This window comes from Artemia sp. Qi Xiang Cuo, chromosome 9, assembly GCF_049724085.1.
Source record: "Artemia sp. Qi Xiang Cuo chromosome 9, ASM4972408v1, whole genome shotgun sequence".
In the NCBI taxonomy this organism is placed as follows: domain Eukaryota; kingdom Metazoa; phylum Arthropoda; class Branchiopoda; order Anostraca; family Artemiidae; genus Artemia; species Artemia sp. Qi Xiang Cuo.
Window position 1 is genome coordinate 52979183 of NC_142802.1, and position 20331 is coordinate 52999513.

Consider the following 20331-nt stretch of genomic DNA (forward strand, 5'->3'; position numbering starts at 1 on the left):
AAATTTTGATCGGATATCTTTGGGGAAAATGGGCGTGGAAGGGGGGGGCTAGGTGCCCTCCATTTTTTTGGTCATTTTAAAAGGACACTAGAACTTTAATTTCTGTTTGAATGAGTTCTCTCCCAATCTTCTAGGACTATGGGTTCGATATAATCACCCATGTGGAAAATAAAAATAAAACCTGCATCCGTGATCTTTCTTCTGATAAAAATATAAATTTCCACATTTTTCTAAATAGGAGCTAGAAACCTCTACATCAGGATTCTATGATATGCTAAATCTGATCGTGTAATTTCCGTCACGATCACTTTACTTTTTTGGAGTGTTTCCCCTTTTTTGAAAATCAGGAAAATTTTCTCAGGCTCGTAGCTTTTATTGGGTAACGTTAAACTTAATGATCTTTATTTATTTGGAATGAACATAAAAAAAAAATCTTTTTATGTATCTCTTGTTATCAGAATTCGTTATTTTTAGAGTTTCGGTTACTGTTGGACCCAGTCGCTCTTTACTTACAATTACATTTGGCTCTTGATAAATTTGGCTCTTGAAAAGAAATGAAAGAATTAAATAATTTCTAATAGTTCATTAGAACTGTATTAAAATTGAAAGTAATACTTATTGTTTGCTTATAAAATTGGGAATAATGTTTAATTCTATTGGATAAAATATAATCTAATAATATGTAATATTATCCACTACGTCTTAGTGGTTTCCTTCTGACTCCGATGTATGTTTTGCCAGTTTTGCTTAATCGCTCATGTAATGCGAGATTATTGAAATTCGGCCCTGAGCGTAATGAAGTTTGGCCATCCCTGCAGTGTATTGTTATAGAGTTTAATTGTCCATTCAAATGCATGGGGAAACCGATAAAAAAAACAGATCGGTACGGGAGGAAAAGTGTTCTAACGATAGGTGCAAATTTTTTTTTCAAGTACAGGGAAAATGCACTTGTACGTATCAAGTCTCTAGGTCAAGTATATTTCTTGCTGAGTATCTTCTTCTTTGTGTTAGTTTTGTACAAAACATTACTTATGTTGGATAAAAACTGATGATTCTGGATAAGAACCACCAAATCTCAAACATTAGCGCGGTCAACAGTTGACATACTTAACACTTTCAAAAATACTTGCTGGTTTTTACTCGACAACACGAAGATCCGATCGTTATCATAGGAAAAATAGAAAAAACTGCTAGCTCCAAAACCGATCGGTACAATGGGAAAAACCAATCAGTTTTCCCATGGTACCAATCGGTTTTTGAAAATTTCCCCATGCGTCTTAACGGGCTACAACTGAAGAAATCCGTCTCTTTTTCTTTTTTTGCTGCGAATAATACTGGTGCTATAAACAGTTTAACGGTTCAGTGAAAAATTAAAAACCATAGATAGACTTCAGATTTTACATAAAATATTAGATGGCGCTACAAAAGGTTTTCGATATCAGCTTTAAGTTTCCAGTCTTTTCAGCTGACCACATTCTCTGGACAATACTGGTGTGAATATTCTACTCAAAAGGCTAAATACAATATTTATTTTTTTGTATTTTTCTACTACAAAAAGCCTGCCCTTAGTTATCTTGATATTTAGATTCTCTCTTATGGATCAACACTTTGATATTTTATTTCTTTAATAAAATAAGCATCCAGGAGAGGTTATTTACCCAAAGCAGTCAAATTTAGTACAAGAAAGTGAAAAAAGTGTTAAAGTATCCCAGTAATGTTTTGCTTCACCACACCAACAGTTTTGAATTAAGTAAATGTTTCTTATTCTTCGCACTTAGGAATCACTTCTCGTACATATGCCGTATTTTGCCGTCATAAGGCGTACTCATGATTCGATCAATATTATTCCACCAATTAAACAAAAGTTCTCTTTTGACTAAAGAAAACCAAGGTGTGAATTTGATATCTCTGCTATCACAGTCCTTTTCAAAGTCTCTAAATTCAGCTTGAGATACATATTTTACATCTTTAACTTCATTAGGATTTGCCTTGATCTCAATATCTTTTTTAACAACGAAAAGATAAGCAAGCTCATGTTCGCCCCAAATGCTGTCACTTTTGGCTTCGTAAAGCATCCTTGTCATAAGATGAACATCTTCCGCCTTGAGTTGATCAGATCCGACTCCAAGCTCGGTTTCGATGCGCCGCAAAGCAGCACGTTTTACGCCAATTCCATTGTCGCTCATATCCATTTCATCTGGGATGTAAAGTGGGTGTGAACAGCACGTGTTTGTATAAGCAGCTAAACAAAGGAATTTGCTTAGGAGGTTTTAATGAAGAAATTGGGTACATATTTAATTTACTGTAACAACATGTATCAAACCCTCGTCAATCTATCACTACAAAAAACACAAAAAAAACATTTTCACCAATAAGAAAGAAAAAAGATTATTTAAATTATCCATTTTACGTTCGCAATTTTAAAGTTTTCTGTGCTAAAGAAATATAATACCTTCCATCACAATGAATGGCGAGCGGCCCTTGAAATAGAGAGTGGCCCTTGACAGGAGAAATCGAAACTTTAATAGAAGTTTCTAACAATAAAAACATTAAAATAATTTGCTTTTAAGCTCTTTCCAAATATTTAAAACATTATAAAACAGGGCCTAAATCCTATGAGCGAAAATTTTAAGATAGCCAATCGTCTAAGAACTATCGAAAATACACTTATGTAACCTCCAGGTTTCAGAGGCGAGACTTCAGTATGGTGACAAGGAAAGGGCTACATCCTGCAGCCTCTATCCCATTGGGATGGTTATCCTCATATATATCCCATCATATTCCTATAGGTATTCACATATATCTAAATAATCTCTTGTAATTTGCCCGTTTTTTAATGTTTTGACATCCCCTCCACCAAAAAAATAAATGATGATTTTCCACCCTAAGAAAAGTCTGCTAGTGTAGCTGACGAGACCCCGTGTGCATTTTTTATTATGTTCCGTATTAACATATACCTTATTCCTATACCCAAATAATATACAAATATATGCCAAATTTTTACATTATCCACAAACGTACTACCCTACCAGAACAAAGATAGGCTTAGGCCAAAGCGGATTGAGGTAATATGTTTGTCAAGAAACATATCTGCAATATATACTAAGTGAGCAATTATTACATTACAGGCCGTTTACGCAGTAATTACAAAGACTGCAACAGTGACCATTGTATTACGTACCAGCTATTATAGGGAAAAGATCAAAGAATTCTCGGACTAAATTTCCAAGCGTTATCATTTGGATCAAAATTAAGCATGGGCACTGTTTCTGTTTTCTGTTTCTGTTCTGTTTTTAAAGTACCTGTTTCTGTTCTGTTCTTACAAAAAACAGAAACAGAACAGAATTAGATGACCTGTTTTTTATTTACCTGTTCTGTTCTGTTTCTGTTTTTATAATAACTATTTTGTCCCGTTTCTGTTTTTTTCTAACTGTTTTTCTTGCATTCTTGATTTTACTTTATTGATTTGAGAATGAGATATTAAGAAATTTCGAACTTACAAATAGTGTTTCAAATCGTAATTTGAAATTTTGAAGAAGCATGGATACGCCCCATACAGTCTTTGGAATTGGAGCGTTAATATAAAGTAGAAGTAAGTAAAATGATGGCACTCAGTGTGTCTAACATATCAAACGTGCTGTTAGATTGTTTAAGCTAGGCAAAATTAGGGCTTAGGAGTCAGATGAGATTAGGTAGGCGTGTATATGGGAGAACGGTAAAGCTGCAGTTTTGTTCCACTAAAACAACTTATTTGTTAGTGTATATTATTCAGTCAATTGAGTAGAAAAGCTACACAGACACTGTCTAGGTGAAGTAGGAATAAAACAAATCACTAATTGGTAGGGCCTCTGTATCCTACATTATATGGGAAGTAATCTGCATCTTTGGCTAAGAAAAACTTCAATTCAGCGGTTTTTATGTAATTTATGGCGGTAGATAACAGTGACTTGCTATGATTACCATACTAGCCTATACATGATAAATACTAATTATTAATTGCAAATTTTCTTAAATGGTTATTCAGATTCTGGCCTAGCAGGCCAAAGTCTTATAAAATGCTGATACACTTTTCTCATTATGTAGAATAACAACTCTTCCGGTGAACATGGTAATTTTTGCCATACAGCACTTTACATTGAAAAAAATAGCATTAAGCTCTGTATTAATTCTTGTATCTGTTTTTTAAATACCTATTAATAGACGAGCAAATTCCCATAAAAATTAATATGATATAATATGAATTATTAACACTAAAAGCCCTATTCGGCCATGTTTAATACACAATATACTTCAAAAATAATAAATAAAAATAACCTTACAATACTGTATATTATTATATTGTGCTACAAATTGTTCGTGTTTTAGAAAACCGTAGTTAGGAGCTGTCGTTTTGCTTTTATTTGCCAACAGGTTTTCTTGGGTCATTGCGCAAATGAAACCACTCAAAGAAAATCTCGCCCCTTTCCCCCTAATTACGCTACTGAGGTGGAAGAGGTCAGATATTTGGCTGGGGGTGCAATTTTCAAAATGTGTAGGCTACTGGAAGGTGCTTCTAGTTTTGTGAAAAATCCTAAAATCAAACTTTGTTTTAAGACAAGCAGGATGTTATTTTGATGATGACTTGAATGTTTCAAGACATTTCTCTGGGTACCCTACGGAAAAAAGGAAGCAAAGAAAATATTAGGTGCAACTTCTGAAGAGTGTCTCTAAAGGCTTAGGGAGTCTCTGCCATAACATTCATATACTATCTTAAAAGGAAGCATACAATATTTTTCAAGAGGCATAAGCATTCTTATACAACTACTAACATCCTTTCAGCAATCCAAGTTTTAATCAGGAAGTTTTCAATGACGAATAAAATATTCCACGTTGTGACTGATTGTGGAAACAATATCACCAAAGCTAGTAGGATATGAGCCCTTTCCTTAAATTCATGTTTTTAACATTGTTTTTAGTTATCTGTTGTATGTTTTCTGGGATTCTGGTCTAATCGTAGCTTAGCAAATGACACCTCTGAAGAGGATTGCTTGGAATCGTTTGATGAAGTCGAAGATGTCGATCCAACTGTTGAAAACTATTCAGACGGTCTTTCTGTTCGTTGTTCTGAAAACTCCGAGAATGAAGATAAATTTACTGAAGAATGTGAATAAACTGATGCAGTGTCTAAAGAAGAGGGCGGTGAAAGTAATGGAGAAAAAGAGTGGGGATCTGGGAGTCTGTCAAAAAATGAGGTTGCATCACAGGCTATCCGATCCAAAGACACGTTACACTTGCTCAGACATTGATAGTCGAGGTTGTCACTACCACTTTTCCTTTGGGAATGGACCATGAAAACGTGCCTAAATAATCAAAAGTATGCCCATTCGTATTCTTAAAACAAAAGTTTGATAATGAAGCAAGTGTATGGGTTGGAGAAAGTATTTTCTGCCGCAAAGCGAAAGAAATTTTCAAAATAAGTTATCAAAAACTGCAAATGTTTTTATATTTGCATCCCTTTGAAAACTTTTAAGAGAAGAAAGAGAATGTTTAAGGAAAGAATTGTGTAGCAAAGGGTCTAAGTATCTTTGAAATTCAGAATTTGAGAAATTTCATTTTACTTATTTACTTAAGAATGAATTCGGTGTAGGGCCTAGAACGTTATTTTCTAGTGCAAAGCGCCGTAAAAATATGCGAAGTACTCTTAAACTATGAATGTTTCTTTTGATTTGTCTCTCACACAAATTGGCTAGGAAATAATTAATCTTAAACAGATGTTTTAAGCTGCGAGGCAACGAAAATTTTGACTTGGTGGTAAGAAGTGTCATTTTCCCGTGCATTTTTCTTCTTTCATACATTGTTTCCGATGGCTTCCAAACAACAGGATGGGGGAAGGGGAAAGCATAGTCTGGAGGAGGAGACTGTCCCCCGCCAAAGCAACTATGGACTCCGCTTAAACAAGGATGACTTTGAGCTGACGGTGCAATTTGACGACGAAAATTATTTTATTTTCAAAATGTATCAAATAATTAGTATGCATTTCCGGGAAATTCGAGGAGATTCTGTATAAACATAAAAGCCCATTTTTGGAAAAAGGGAACGGGAAAATGGAAGAAAATAACCATAAAAAAGGATGTCGATGTTGTGTGCATAGACAGTTTTTCGCCCCTTGATTGAAAAACTGTTCTTTTTGGCGGAAAATGCTGCAATAGTACTGATAATAAACCAAATCATTTACAAATTTTTTCTCCTTTAAGCTTTAGGTGTTCGAAAAACAGCTGTTTAAACAAATGTTTTTTGAACAAAAACAGCTGTTTTCTGTTTGTACCAAAAAACAGAACAGAAACAGGTCTTCTGTTTTTTTTTGTTGACCTGTTCTGTTTCTGTTCTGTCAAACAGTTCGTGGTAACGAACTGTAAGTAAGGAGTAACCCGGCTCAATGGTAACCAAAACTCTAAAAAACGGAATTTTGATACCAATAGATACATCAAAAGAATCAGATTTTAATTCTGATTTCAAACATATACTTTTCATCAAGTTTAATCTTACCTATCAAAAGTTACGCGCCTGAGAAAATTTGGATGATTTTCGAAAAAAGGGGGAAAGACCCCCTAAAAGTTATAAAACATTAATGAAAATCGCACCATCATATTCACCGTATCATAAGAACCCTGATGTAGAAATTTCAAGCTCCTATTTACGAAAATGTGGAATTTTGCATTTTTTGCCAGAAGAAAGACCACGGATGCGTGTTTATTTGTTTTTTTTTGTTTTTTTTTCTTTTCCCTAGAGGTGATCGTGTCGACCCAGTGGTCCTAGAATATCATGGGAGGGCTCATTCGAACGGAAATTAAAAGTTCTAGTGTCCTTTTTAAGTGACCAAAAAAATGGAGGGCAACTAGGCCCCCTCCTACGCTCATTATTTCCCAAAGTCACTCGATCAAAATTTTGAGATAGCCATTTTGTTCAGCATGGTCGAAAACATTATAACTATGTCTTTTAGGATGACTTAATCCCTCGAAGCCCCCAGGGGGAGGGCTGAAAGTTATGAACTTCACCCAATGTCTCAATTCACCCGGCTCAATGGTAACCGAAACTCTAGAAAACGGTATGTTGATACAACTAGATACATCGAAAGAATCGGATTTTAATGCTGATGTCAAATATATAAGTTTCATCAAAATTTAATCCAAAGTTACGTGCCTGAGAACATTTGGCTTACTTTCAAAGAAAGGGGGAAAGACCCCCTAAAAGTTATAGAACCTTAATGAAAATCACAACATCATATTCCGCGAATCAGAGAACCCTACTGTAGGAGCTCCTATCGTGAGGTTTCAATCTCTTATCTAAAAAAATGTGGAATTTTCCATTTTTTGCCAGAAGAAAGATCACGGGTGCGGGTTTATTTGTTTTTTTTCCCAAGGGCGATCGTATTGACCCAGTGGTTCTAGAATATAGTGGTAGGGCTCATTGGACTGGAAATTAAAAGTTCTAGTGCACTTTTCTAGTGACAAAAAAAATGGAGGGCAACTAGGTCCCCTCCCGCGCTCTTTTTTTTCCCAAAGTCACCTGATCAAAATTTAGAGATAGCCATTTTGTTCAGCATGTTCGAAAATATTATAAGTATGTCTTTTAGGATGACTTAATCCCCCGAAGTTCCCGGGAGGAGGGCTGAAAGCTATGAACTTTACCCAACGTTATCATATAGTATTGGTTATTGGGAAGTATACAGTACAGACGTTTTCAAGGGAGATTTTTCCTGGTAGTGGGGGGGGGGGTCGGGGGTTATGCGGGAGGATCTTTCCATGAAGGAAGTTTTCATGGGGGAATGGACATTGCTATGAAGGGGACGCCGGACTTCCCAGCATTATTTAAAAAAAAGATCAGAAATTAAATATAAAAAAACAAGTTTTTCAACTGCAACAGCAGCAACATCAAAACTTTAAACAAACAGAAAATAATACATATATGATTGGGTTCACCCCCTAGTCAATACCTCACTCTTTCAGCCAGAGATTTTTTAGTACTTTCATAAGAGCTATTTATTCTAATTAATGGCCTTTGTGATTAAGCGATTAGTTTTAAAGAATAGAAACAAAATTAGAACTTTCTCTTAAAGAGCAAGGTATTGACTAAGGGGCGAACCCCCTAATATACTTATTAAAAAAATATGAATATAGAAGTTCGTTACGTAATTTAATTCGTAAGTTACGTATATTTATTACTAATAAAAACGTTCGTAAATAAAATGAAACAAGTTTCGAGAAAGCCATTTAACCAAATAAAAGTAAATTAATATGAACATTTTGTTTCAATTATTCCTATACTGTGAGCCAGGGCTGTATCCAGGATTTTCATTCGGGGGGGGGGTTTACCCGATTTTTTCCCGTGGACTTTGTCTAACATCCTCGAGCAACATTACGTTAGCTCGAGACCGTTAGTCCGCCCCTTGCGAACGAGGACGCGTCCACTAGGCATACTTTCGTATATATAAGGGGCATTTTTTTTTTTTTTTTTTTTTTTTTTTTTTTAGTAACGCAAAAACAAGACAAAAAACTGTATTTACATACAGATAAATACTACTACTTTTTTTTGCGCAAAAAAAACTTTTTTTTTTTTTTTTTTAAAAGCTACTTTTTTTGTGCAAAAAGAAGCCAAATAGTAGGTTATAAGTAGTATATATACTTTTTAGTTTTTTTTTAGCTAAAACTAAGGGGGAGTATGGATAAAACGAAATCCAGAAGACGCTTTTTCTTCCCTGCGAAAATTTTGATGACCTTGTCAGGATAGATACCAACGTCTCTACTGACTGCAAGGAGGGCTAAGCCATTCAATCGTTCTTCTCCTGTTGAATTTCTCAGCCAGGTTTTGAGCCTTCTGAGCGTTGAGAAACTTCTTTCCGGAGTAGCAGTGCTAACAGGTAACGTCGCAAGAACAGCCAGAAGAAGAAAAACATTAGGAAAAAAGGTAGCGTCGCATGCCTGAAGCGAAGACACAGCACAAGTAGGCCTCACTGATACTGGAACATTCTCCCACTTGATGCGCCATAGCTCAATTTCTTGCTTCAGACAGTCTGGCTCGGGAAGAATATCGCCATACAATTCAATCAATGACTCCAGGTTTAATGCCTTCAGATCGACAGAAACAATTTTGGCAGGAGAAAGGATGCTGAGATTTGACAGCAGTTTCTGGTGAAGCACAAATCGTTGTTTCAAGTCGGAAGTTAAGTGGTCCAGGAAAGGAATAAAGAGCGAGGTTCTATAGTGGTTGAGAAGGTCTGTATCATGTGCATGCATACTCCGGCCACCTCTCGTCCTTGGACGAGTCATCTCCAGTCCTAAGTCACTGGCAAAACGCTGAGCTTCGTCGAAAATAGCCGTGAAAGCAGTAGCAGTATATCCTCGCATTTCATTTGTTTTTGAAAGGACAGTTTTCATGTGCCTGCATGCAGCTGCCAAATCACAGTCAACTGACTGAAGAGTCTTGCACAATGGAAGCGTAAGGCAGAAAAGCTCTTTGACCACATGGAGACACACACAACAAATTGCGACTGGTTCATGCTGTCCAACAACTGCGCCACTTTTGCCGTAGTTTTTGCCTGTCCGTTCTCTTCAAGAGCTTCCAGGGACCGCAGGAATGGTCGGTAAAGCTCAAGAAAACACACGACTGAATAGTGGCGCTCCACCCATCTTGTTTCGCGGAGTCCGGTTAAAGTATGTTTCCTCGAATCCAGTAGTATTTCGTTGATCTTCTCTTTTAAATTCTGTGTCCTGAGTGGGGAAGTATGGTAAAAACTGCAGACTTGTGACAATACACCGAAGAGATGCTTAAACGCCAGAATAGAGCATACAGAAGAGATGACCAAGTTGAGACTGTGCACACTACAATGGACGTAAAGCGCCTTCGGATACTTTTCACGTATAACAGCCTGGACACCCCTAAAATGCCCACTCATCGCTGCTGCACCGTCATATCCCTGACCAAGGAAGTACTCATGCAAGTTATCTTTGAAAGTGTAGCGGACGAAAAAAGACAGCAGCTCGGTATTCGAAGCGTCCACTGCTTCATCAGCAAGCACCAAAAAGCATGGAATTGTGTTTATTCTGTCGATAATAGACTGATAAAGAAGCTCCCCGGATGTAGTGATAAGACCAGTCAGGATGATGGGAGAAAGAAATATGATATTTCCAGTCGTAAAAAGAAGATGGTTCTTCAGAACGTCGGCACCGTGTCCTGGCCTCAGCCGCAGTAGTGCTCGGAAGTTGCCATAATTGTGAGAAGGTTCTGGATCCGAGACCGAAATGGGGCTGGAATCGTTGGTACCACGAAGGTTAAGTTGTTGCCGCCCACAAAATATCGCCGTATCAACAATTGGTCGCAACTTCTGGCAATTTTCTTGAACCTGCGCTTTCCTAGCCTTGTCTATTTGGTGCACGATATTGTCCTGCCTTTTCTCCGAGACAGAAATGAAGTTTTCAGCCGATACGATGCAGTTTCTATAAAACTGTGCTTTTTGGTTATCTGTGAAGCTCTCTATTGCATCTTTCCAGTTCTTGAATGGTTTGGTGACTAGATTCCCCAAGCGCTTGTGGCAGCCTTTGCCAGTTGTCTCTGACGAGAACCGAACGCAAAATCTGCAAAAAGCAGCGTCCTCAGGCGGAGAGTAGGACAACCAACTGAAACGAGCGAGTCAAGTTAACTGCAACTTCAGCTTCTGTTTTTCGGATACTGGAAAAATGTAGGAGACATCTGGAGTCCAAGGGCTCTTCAGCAAATGAAGTTTAGAATTTGAATAGAGACTGGATGATTTGTTGACAAAACGACTGATGTCATTTGCAAACAACGACAAAGACTGGGTTGGTGCAAGTGCGTGTTGCGTCGTGGTTGGTTCCAGTGTGCGTGATTCAGAAGCTTCAACAATGGCTCCAGTGCCCTTCAGATCCACAGGTGTAGATGAATGCTCCGCAGACGTCCCGCTAATGCCACTGTCAGAAACATCCCTGGTCCGCTTGGGCGCGAAAAACGACGTAATGTCACACTTCCTCTTCATGTTGAAAATCTCTCTTCTCTTAGCCAAGTCCGAAATTGAACTGAACTGAACTGACAATCTTGCACTCTCTTATACCATACCTCGAGCGCCCATTAATCCTAATTTACTATGCAAGGTCAGGTGAACATGGGGTTACCTAATTGCGTAAGCGGATCAGAGCGCATACTATTAACCCTAATTTACTACGCAAGGTCAGGTGAACATGGGCCTATCTAATTGCGTAGGCTGATCAGAGCGCATATTAATAACCCTAATTTACTATGCAAGGTCAGGTGAACATGGGGTTACCTACGGTTCCCTCATTGCGTAAGCTGATCAGAACCGTTAACTCACAAAATGCAATAGGATTTAGTGTGGGAGCATATTTTTTTTGGTAAGGTTTTGTCTTTACAGGTATTTTTTAGACTAATTTTCAACTCGGTCAAAAATTTTTGGGGGGGGGGGGGTTCAAACCGGGTAACCCCCCCCCCCCCCTGGATACGGCCCTGCTGTGATCCAAGATCAAAACCTGCATTTATTCAAAAACGTTCAAAAATTAAATAAAAAAAACAAGTTTTTTTAACTGAAAGTAAGGAGCGACATTAAAGCTTAAAACAAACAGAAATTATTCCGTATAATAAAGGGGCTGTCCCCTCCTCAACGCCTTGCTCTTTACGCTAAAGTTTGACTTTCTCACAACTCTATTTTTCAAACAATAAAAACTTTAGCGTAAAGAGCAAGGCGTTGAGGAGGGGACAGCCCCTTTAATATACGGAATAATTTCTGTTCGTTTTAAGCTTTAATGTCGCTCCTTACTTTCAGTTAAAAAAACTTGTTTTTTTTATTTAATTTCATTCAAGCCCTGTTTATTTTTTTCCTGTTTCTTCAGAAAAACAGAACAGTGCCCATGCTCAAAATATAGCATGATTTCAGTTTCTTTCAATTTTTAGCCTTGCCCTTTACGTTCACTTGCAGAAACTATTATTTATTTGACCATAAAATGTGACACAAATTTGTTCTTTGAAGCACATACGAATATATAAAACAGACGGGTTACCATCAGATGGCTAATTTGACAGTGTATATATACACAAATCTTTAAATTAGCCAACCGGCCAACCAACATTTTAAGCCTAAGAGTCCAGCTGGACATAAGGAAACATTAAGAAAACAATTCTTACTCCATAATATGCAGAATAATCCTAGTTAACACATTTTGCAGGGGCAGAGCCTTTGTCTTTACTTCTTTCCTTGTTTTTCTAAGAAATTCATGAATTTCTTAGAACCTATATATATTCACAGAATATATACCCCCACCCCCCTAATGGGCAAATTTATACCTAGAATTGCATCCTCAATCTAAATATAACATCCATTTGCATCACAAATGAACTTTACTCCCATATTAGCCATGTGGTGGATGTCCATTTTACCTTTTTCTTGTCTATTTTTTCGATAAAAGAGCGGAAAAAATTATTTTAATTAGTTTTTACTTTACCCAAAATGTTTTCTTTCGTAAAAAAAAAAAAAAAAAAAAACAATACAGACCGGAAGATATGATTCAAATAGGGTTGATTTTTATTCCATCTTTTCTTTACGTATCCCATCCCCCTAAAAAACTGAAATTTTTATTAAGAGAATCAGCAGAACATACAGAAAGGGGGGGGGGGTAGACTTTATGGGTAAGCAACAGAACTGAAACAAAATTATAAATATTAAGCAATTAACTTAAGTCCCATCCGTGCTTAAAGGTTGTTTTGGGGCCTCTTCATTCACCAGTCTCCAGTCCAGTATATTGACGAGAAACATTTCCCTTTAACCTAAATATTAAGGAACTCACAAATAAATTGATTAACATTTTCTGTTGGGCATGATTGCAGGTTCCATGGACCCTTGTATAGAGCCCATATACTGACAATTGATGGAAATTCTGGAAATCATCTTAAAAAAGTTATGTAGCTTCCAAAGAGCCAGACCCCATCCCTCACTACCGATGTGCCTGTTTTTCAGTGCCTTTCCTTAATTATATGGAATTGGGAACGTTTTTGCATTTTTGAGAAGGCTAACCAGGGATGGTGGAATCTAAATTCAAACACGTTAGTAATTTAACCAGACAGTGGCGGATCCAGGCGGACCATGGGCTCCCCCAAGATCTTTTCTGGCCCCGTCATTCCTTGTTTTTTTTCTGTTTTTCACTCGTTTTTAAAATAAACCCGTCAATTTGGTCAATTATTGGCGCCCTTGTCACATTACCCCCCCCCTCCCCAAGATTTTGATTATTGGCACCCTTGTCATACTGGAACCCCCAAGATTTTGCTTATTGGCACCCTTATCACATTGTCCCCCTCCAAAAAAAATGCTCTAGATCCAACCCTGTAACCAGATAAATCTTACCTGGAAATGTTATTTTAGTATCAGATCTCTGTTGCAGCAAAAACTCGCCCTTGGTGTTGAAAAGATAAATGCTGAAGGCTCTATGAAGTGGTAGACTTCCGTCAGCATGCACTAAATGACAGTAGCGTTTTGATGCTTTTCCTGTTACTTTATCTTCAGCGTCCACTAAGATTAAATTCTCATTGTGCATCAAAGATTCTTGAACCGGGTCATATCCTTTCCATAAACCTGCTGATGTCGCCAAACTTCTAGAGCTTAATGCAAAGATTGTCGAAAGAAGCTTTTGTACAACCTATAAGAAATATTATCGTTTGAAAATTCAATTTAATTCTTTATTATGGCAAAATTTCACTGATTACCTAATAGTTTATAATGTGCCTAAGTTATTGACCCTTCATTGATCCACCTCATATTATGATTTGGAATCAACAAAGTCCCCCCCCCCATAAAAATAATTAATTTTAGGAACTAGAAGTCAAAATCTTAAATTGAAAAAGATATAGAACTCAAATTTTTGATTTAAAATATATGCTATATTTACTAGGCATATACAGTGGGAGCTCGGGGTTGGCACCCCTTATATCACAGGGAAGGATTAGAGCCTGTTTCAGACTATAGATCCATTTTTATTATAATGTAAACAATCTTCGTCGTAGTAATGACTATATAGATATATTTTCCTTGGTCGGAGTCTCACCAAATTCTGGGGGCAAGACAGCATGCATTAGGAGTAGATAAAGACTTTTTTTACTGGATTAATATAATTGGTAATTAAACAATATTAGAAAAAAGAGAAACAAGGAATGCTAGAATCTGTCCAAGTCATGATCTCGATCAGGAAATATAACATTTCTACCAACATCAGAGGTGGTTTTAGGGGTACAGATGGGGGCGCTTACCCTGGGCACAGAAATTTTAGGGGCACAAAATTTCAATAAATAATCTAAGGGTTATAAACATTTTATAATTTGGAATTTTTTAAACAATGTAGAAGGCGCAGTTGGCAGCAAGTATAAGCAAATTGAATCTAACATTCTCATTTTCCCTATGTCTTCATCACAATTCCTTGAAAATAGAAGTAATTAGACCAAATTTGAGTAATTTTAAATAGAATTTTGAGCCGAAAGTAAGTAGACCAAATTAAAAAAAAAGAAGTAATCAATTGGGAAGAGGCAATTATTAATTTTGCAGAGGCTAAGGTAAAAAAAGTCAGATTTAAATAAATGGAAAAATGTTATTAATAATTTTAAACAAAATTTTGTTCAAATACGGCCTGAAAATTTTAGGGGTAAGGAATAATCAAGATTTTATCCCAGGCACAAGATAGGCCAGAATTTCCACTGACCAACAGAAAACAACTACAAAAATACATAAGCCGGTTGTTTGTGTAGAAAAATCGCTAAAAATTATAACCCAGAATAAGATTTTTTGCACCTTCTAAAAATGTTGCCTACTGACAACTCCGATTAGTTGTGCCTACATTACTTGTGATTTCCTTCGTGCACGAAAGAAGTCAGATGGCAACACCAGACTTATACCTTTGCAAAATCTAGGTTACACCCTACTGAGGTGGCAGAAAATCACGGTTTTTATACTCTGAAAAGTATTTCGACTTCCTATCGTCGTCGCTACTGTAGGGATCCTCTTGCTTAATTAGAGAACGTATTGTTACTGTCGTCAAATGAATTGGGATGGGTAACTGAATCGCTTTGACGCTACGTCAGTAGTCAAAGGTTTTTTTTCTGATTTCCTTCCATTTTTTGACACAAACAATCAGGTGCTGTGACAAGCAGATCAAGAATGATTGAATGTCTTTGGAAATATTGCTTTATGTATAGAGAGAGAGAGGAAAAAGTGTATTAGTTTGGACCAGATAGAAATGAAGATGAGAGTAGTTGCGACGTTAGCTTTAGTTTTTCTACTCTTCCATTTATGTGTTAGTGAATTTTGGTAATAACTGGCACTGCTAATTAACTTTATGTTTTACAATTATTATCTATTGGTGAAATCAAACTTGAAATTTTACATTAGTTTTTAACCAGAGAAGATTGGAAGGAGACGTCTAAACCTTCAAAGTCATTTCCTTGGCTACACCACCGTAATCATTCAACTTAAGAGAGTGCAAAATAAAATAATTGAAAAACCCGAATTCACTGATTAGACAAAAACAAAAACTATTTGAAAAATATATATTGCCTACCTAAAACGACGCCGTGCATCCCAGATGTGCGTACATTTTAATGAATTAAAAACTGCCTTTTTAAACCAGTGTCTGTTGAGTGGTACCTTTCCAGATGATTTAAAAAAAAAGCAGCCGTAACGCCAATACCTAAAGTTTCGAACCAAAAAAGGGGTGACTGACCTATGACCTATATCTTTAACCCCTATTGTATCTAAAGTTTTCGAACATTTTCTAAAGAAATGGTTACTAAAAGATTTCTGTGATAAAATAGCCCCTGTCAGTATGGATTTATCAAAGAATCTAGAACAGTACATTATCTCATCAAAATTGTGGAAGAAGCCCAGGAGCATCTAGAAAATAAAGATACATTTGTAAAAATATTGCAAGCAGACTTAGAAAAGGCTTACGACAAAACAAGCCATCCGGATATTTTTGAGTCAATGACAGATTTTAGAGTTTTTTAGTTCGGATAGTTTATAGTTTTTACACGGAAGGCAACAGTCTTTAACTGATGATGGGGTACAATCAGATTTCTTGAGCTGTTCTGTGGAATACCCCAAGGTACCAAAACGGGACCTGTTTTATTTTTAATACTGTGTAACAAAATTGCGACTTGGCATGGAAACAGAGCAAAGTTTGCAGATGATTTATCATTGCTGATACTTCAGAAGCTATCATCCATAATTTCTACGGACGGCATCATTCGCCGTTTGGAGGCTGACTGCGAAAAAAAACGGCTTTCATTTAATAGGTAAAAGTCAGTACTTACGAGAGTTTCGTATTTAAAAAAAAAGTTCGTAGTCAAAGTTACACAAATGTGCCAATTGTAAATAATATGACAATTTAAGGTGTGACTTTTAGCTCAAGAATGTCATGGATGGATCTTGTAAATAATAGTACTAAGAAGGCGAATATAGCGCTGCGTAATCTAGTTACAATTCGGCGATTCGATTTTAGTCATTCTTCACTGTTGAATCTTTATAAACTGTACATTCTGAGTATTTCAGAGTATGCTTGTCCTGTGTGGCATCAAGGGGCTAAGTAAAGAGCGAGAAATGACCTTGAGAATGCGCAGAAACGAGTTACCCGTGTGATATTAGGTCGGGAATTCACGAATTACGATGATAGCCTTAAAATCCTAGGTCTAAAAAGACTTGATGCCAGGCGATACCAGCTTACAACAGCCTTTGGACAGAAGCTTTTGGAGTGGAGCAATCATCAAGGCTTGCTCCCCGAGCCGGCACGAACAGGCTATAATACAAGGCACCAAAACAAACTGGAGCCTTGTAAGCCAGCGGTTACCGAGCGATAAAGTTTGTCTTTTCGACAATATTTTGTGTCTCATTTTAATAAGTAATTGACAAGGAAGTGTGAATAATTAAATTATATTTTGTGTCTCATTTAACTCATGTTATTTGACATAATAAATTCGTATCGTATCGTAAAGTAAAATGGGAAACGGGCCCATAGATCCCCTAAGAACGGGAATGATTATGATATTGCCTTACTCGTCATACTTTTCTATACTAAACATACCATACTTAGTAACTCTTGAAAAAATCCATCCGAGAAGGAGAAGAAGAAAGAAGCATTAGAAAAGGAATGATAGAAAGAACGTGTAAAGGAAAAGGGTGGCATTCAATGAAGCACTCAGCTGTTTGTGAACTTATGTTTTGAAGTATGGGGAATTTTTCAGTGTTTTGGTTTACGAAAGGATGTAAAAGATAGTCAGGCAGTGTTCAGAGTACACCAGGAAAGAGAAAACATGTTCAGTTATATACTGGTGCATAATATTTATGAATTGAATCCTTTTCAAAAATGAAGTCTCACTGCCGTAGATCAGACTCAGTGAAAGAATATTTAGTCACAACCCTGAACGTTTCAAAGTTTTATAAACTCTATCTAGAAGTCTGTAGTGATAAAGGAAGATTTCCAGTATTTATGAGAATTTATGGGAATATTTTCAACCAAAATTACAATCTGGGCTTCCAAGAGCTCGAGAAGGATTTAAGTGACACAAGAGAGGAGAAACGTGATGCCAAAAAGCATGGTATTGAGTTGCCAGAACCAAAAAAGAAGAGTATTAAACGAAATGATATTAGTAAAGCGGAGATAAGGGAGGAGAGAAAAAAAGCGATATGGCTAATAGTTCCGTATCAGTTCTATGCTTCGACCTTGAAAATGTATTAATTTAAGAAACAAAGTTTTTCTGAGCGAGGTAGAGAGCGAAGTTGAAACTTAAAACGAACAAAAATTAGTGTTTTACAGTCTATCATAGGCAGCGCAATCGCGCTGCCTAAGTACAGAACGATGTTGGAACAATGTATTATTTTTTTTCTTCCATACCAGGGCACTTCGGATCGAAGGAGTTGTCGTAGAAACTTCGAAAAGGGCTCATTCGATTGGAAATTGGAACGGCTAGTGACATTCCAATTCAAAAAAAAATTCTATATGATTTGGTTGGAGCAAAAAAAAATACAAAAAAACAAATTCTCCATAATAATGAATGGAAACTAAATAACGATCCTTGTCAATAACGAAAGTATAAGGGCCTAACTATTGATAAAATTCAATCAAAAAATCAGCTTTTTATAGTGATCCTAAATATGCATTTGTTTATTTGTAATTAGTGCAGTTATTAGTACAAAAGAAAGTTCGTATAATTATAGAAAACACAAGTAAAACAACTATATAAGAATGTTCGGTAAGAATGTGCCGTCAACTTTTGCTTGCATTTCAAGAGTGTCCATGAGCTGATATGTCAAGTCACTATCATCAGAAATGTTTCCCCTGAACGGAATGCTAAGAATTTCTGTATTTTCCCCTGAACGGATACGTTTTTTGTGTTTTATTATCATTTTTTCTGTTTCTAGGAGTGATTGTATTTATCTATTTTTCACTTTGAAAAAGATTTCATTTTTTACAGTTATGAAGTTTAAAGGTATCAAATATAGTGACTTTTGGCATTCAAAATTAAATTAAAAATATTGAATTAAAAATTTGTATTTGATTTTATTAATCTTAGTTTTGATGTTTTACTTTGAACAAACTACTTTGATAATGCGTTACTTTTTATAAACACTGAGTCTAGAGGAATTAAATAGTTTAATGTTTGATAATCAAATTCAAAACTGTCGATATTGTTAAAAAAAAATATTCGTCCAACGCCTCGGCATTGCTCAACAGAACTTAACGCTGCGAGTTTGTATCTTAGTTTCTGTAAGTAGGCTATTGTTTTCTGTATTTTTTGTAACTAGTTACTTTTTTATTTTTGAATACTTTTACTTTGATTGACATACTTCTTTTATTGCCTTTAGAAAATTGTTTGCCTCTAAGCTTTATTAAATGAAGAAAATAAAACAAGTTTTTTCAACTAAAAGTAAGGAGCAACATTAAAACTTAAAACGAACAGAAATTATTACGTAAATGAGGGCGATTGTCCCCCGCCTCAACACCTCGCTCTTCAAGCTACTGTTTTTGGCACTTTAAAAAAAGTTACTTATTGTTCTAATTAAACGACCCTGGTGTTTTAGGAATCGTTTTAAAGAATTGGGACAAAATTTAAACTTTAGTTCAAAGATAGAGATGTTGATTAGGGGGCAACCACCCTCATGTGCGTATTCTGTTTTAATTTTTAGTGTTGCTCCTGACTTTCAGTTGAATTTTTTTTTTCTGATCGTTACTTAATAACGCCAGGACACCTGGCTTCACCTCCACGGAAAATTCCCCTCCCCATAGAAATATCCCCTGGACAATTCAATCCTGGTGAAAATTTACATCGGACAATTACCCTTAACATCTCCACGCGTAAAATTAAATCGGTGCTGAGAAAGCAAGACATATAAATAAATTTCGCATATGAATTCTGGCAAATTCACCCGTCTTAAAATTTCTTCTTAAAATTTCACCCCCTGGAAACTATCCTCTCCATTGAAAATTCTTCAGGCAGAAAATTCTTCCTCCCCTCCCCACCTGGAAAATGTATGCATACTTCCAAATAAATAATAGAACAAAGGGCGATTTTATAACTTAGAAACTTTCCCCCAGGGACTGAAGGGGGTCATTTTATCTCCAAAAACATAGTTATTGGGCCTTTCAACTATGCTGAAGAAAAAAGCTATCTCAAAATTTTGATCAGACAATTGTGGGGAATAAGTGACGTGGGAGGGAGCCTAGTTGCCCTCCAATTTTTTTGGTAACTTAAAAAGGGCACAAGAACTTTTCATTTCCATGAAAATGAGTCCTATCCCGACGTTCTAGACCCAGTGGGTCGATACGATCACCCCTGGAAAAAAACAACAAAAAAACAAATTAACACGCATCCGTCATGTATCTTCTGGTAAAAATTACTAAATTCCACATTTTTGCAGATATGAGCTTGAAACATCTACAGTAGGGACATACGCTGAGTCTGATGGCGTTATTTTCATTAAAAAATATGACTTCAAGGGGGTTTTTCTAAAAGTAAGGAGCAACATTAAAACTTAAAACGAACATAAATTATTACGTAAATGAGGGCGATTGTCCCCCTCCTCAACACCTCGCTATTCAAGCTACAGTTTTTAGGCGACTTTAAAAAAAGTTACTGATTGTTCTAATTAAACGACCCTGGTGTCTTAGGAATCGTTTTAAAGAATTGGGACAAAATAAATACAATCACTCCTAGAAAAAAATGACAATAAAACACAAAAAACGTTCCGTTCAGGGGAAAAATACAGGAATTCTCAGCATTCCATCCAGGGGAACCATT

At 36.4% G+C, this 20331-nt stretch overlaps 1 protein-coding gene across 4 annotated transcripts in view; it reads right to left on the reverse strand.

Moving 5' to 3' along the window:
* Nucleotides 1–1593: 1593 nt before the first annotated feature.
* Nucleotides 1594–20331, reverse strand: part of Idi (Isopentenyl-diphosphate delta isomerase) — a 97975-nt gene continuing 79237 nt past the window's right edge. For all 4 annotated transcript variants that reach the window (XM_089094711.1, XM_089094710.1, XM_089094712.1 and 1 more), the window contains 2 exons: nucleotides 13400–13691; nucleotides 1594–2242 (listed from right to left, as the gene is read on the reverse strand). In XM_089094711.1, coding sequence (XP_088950837.1) covers nucleotides 1782–2242; nucleotides 13400–13691 — 753 coding nt within the window. In that variant the 3' untranslated portion in view covers nucleotides 1594–1781. The remainder of the gene's footprint in view (nucleotides 2243–13399; nucleotides 13692–20331) is intronic.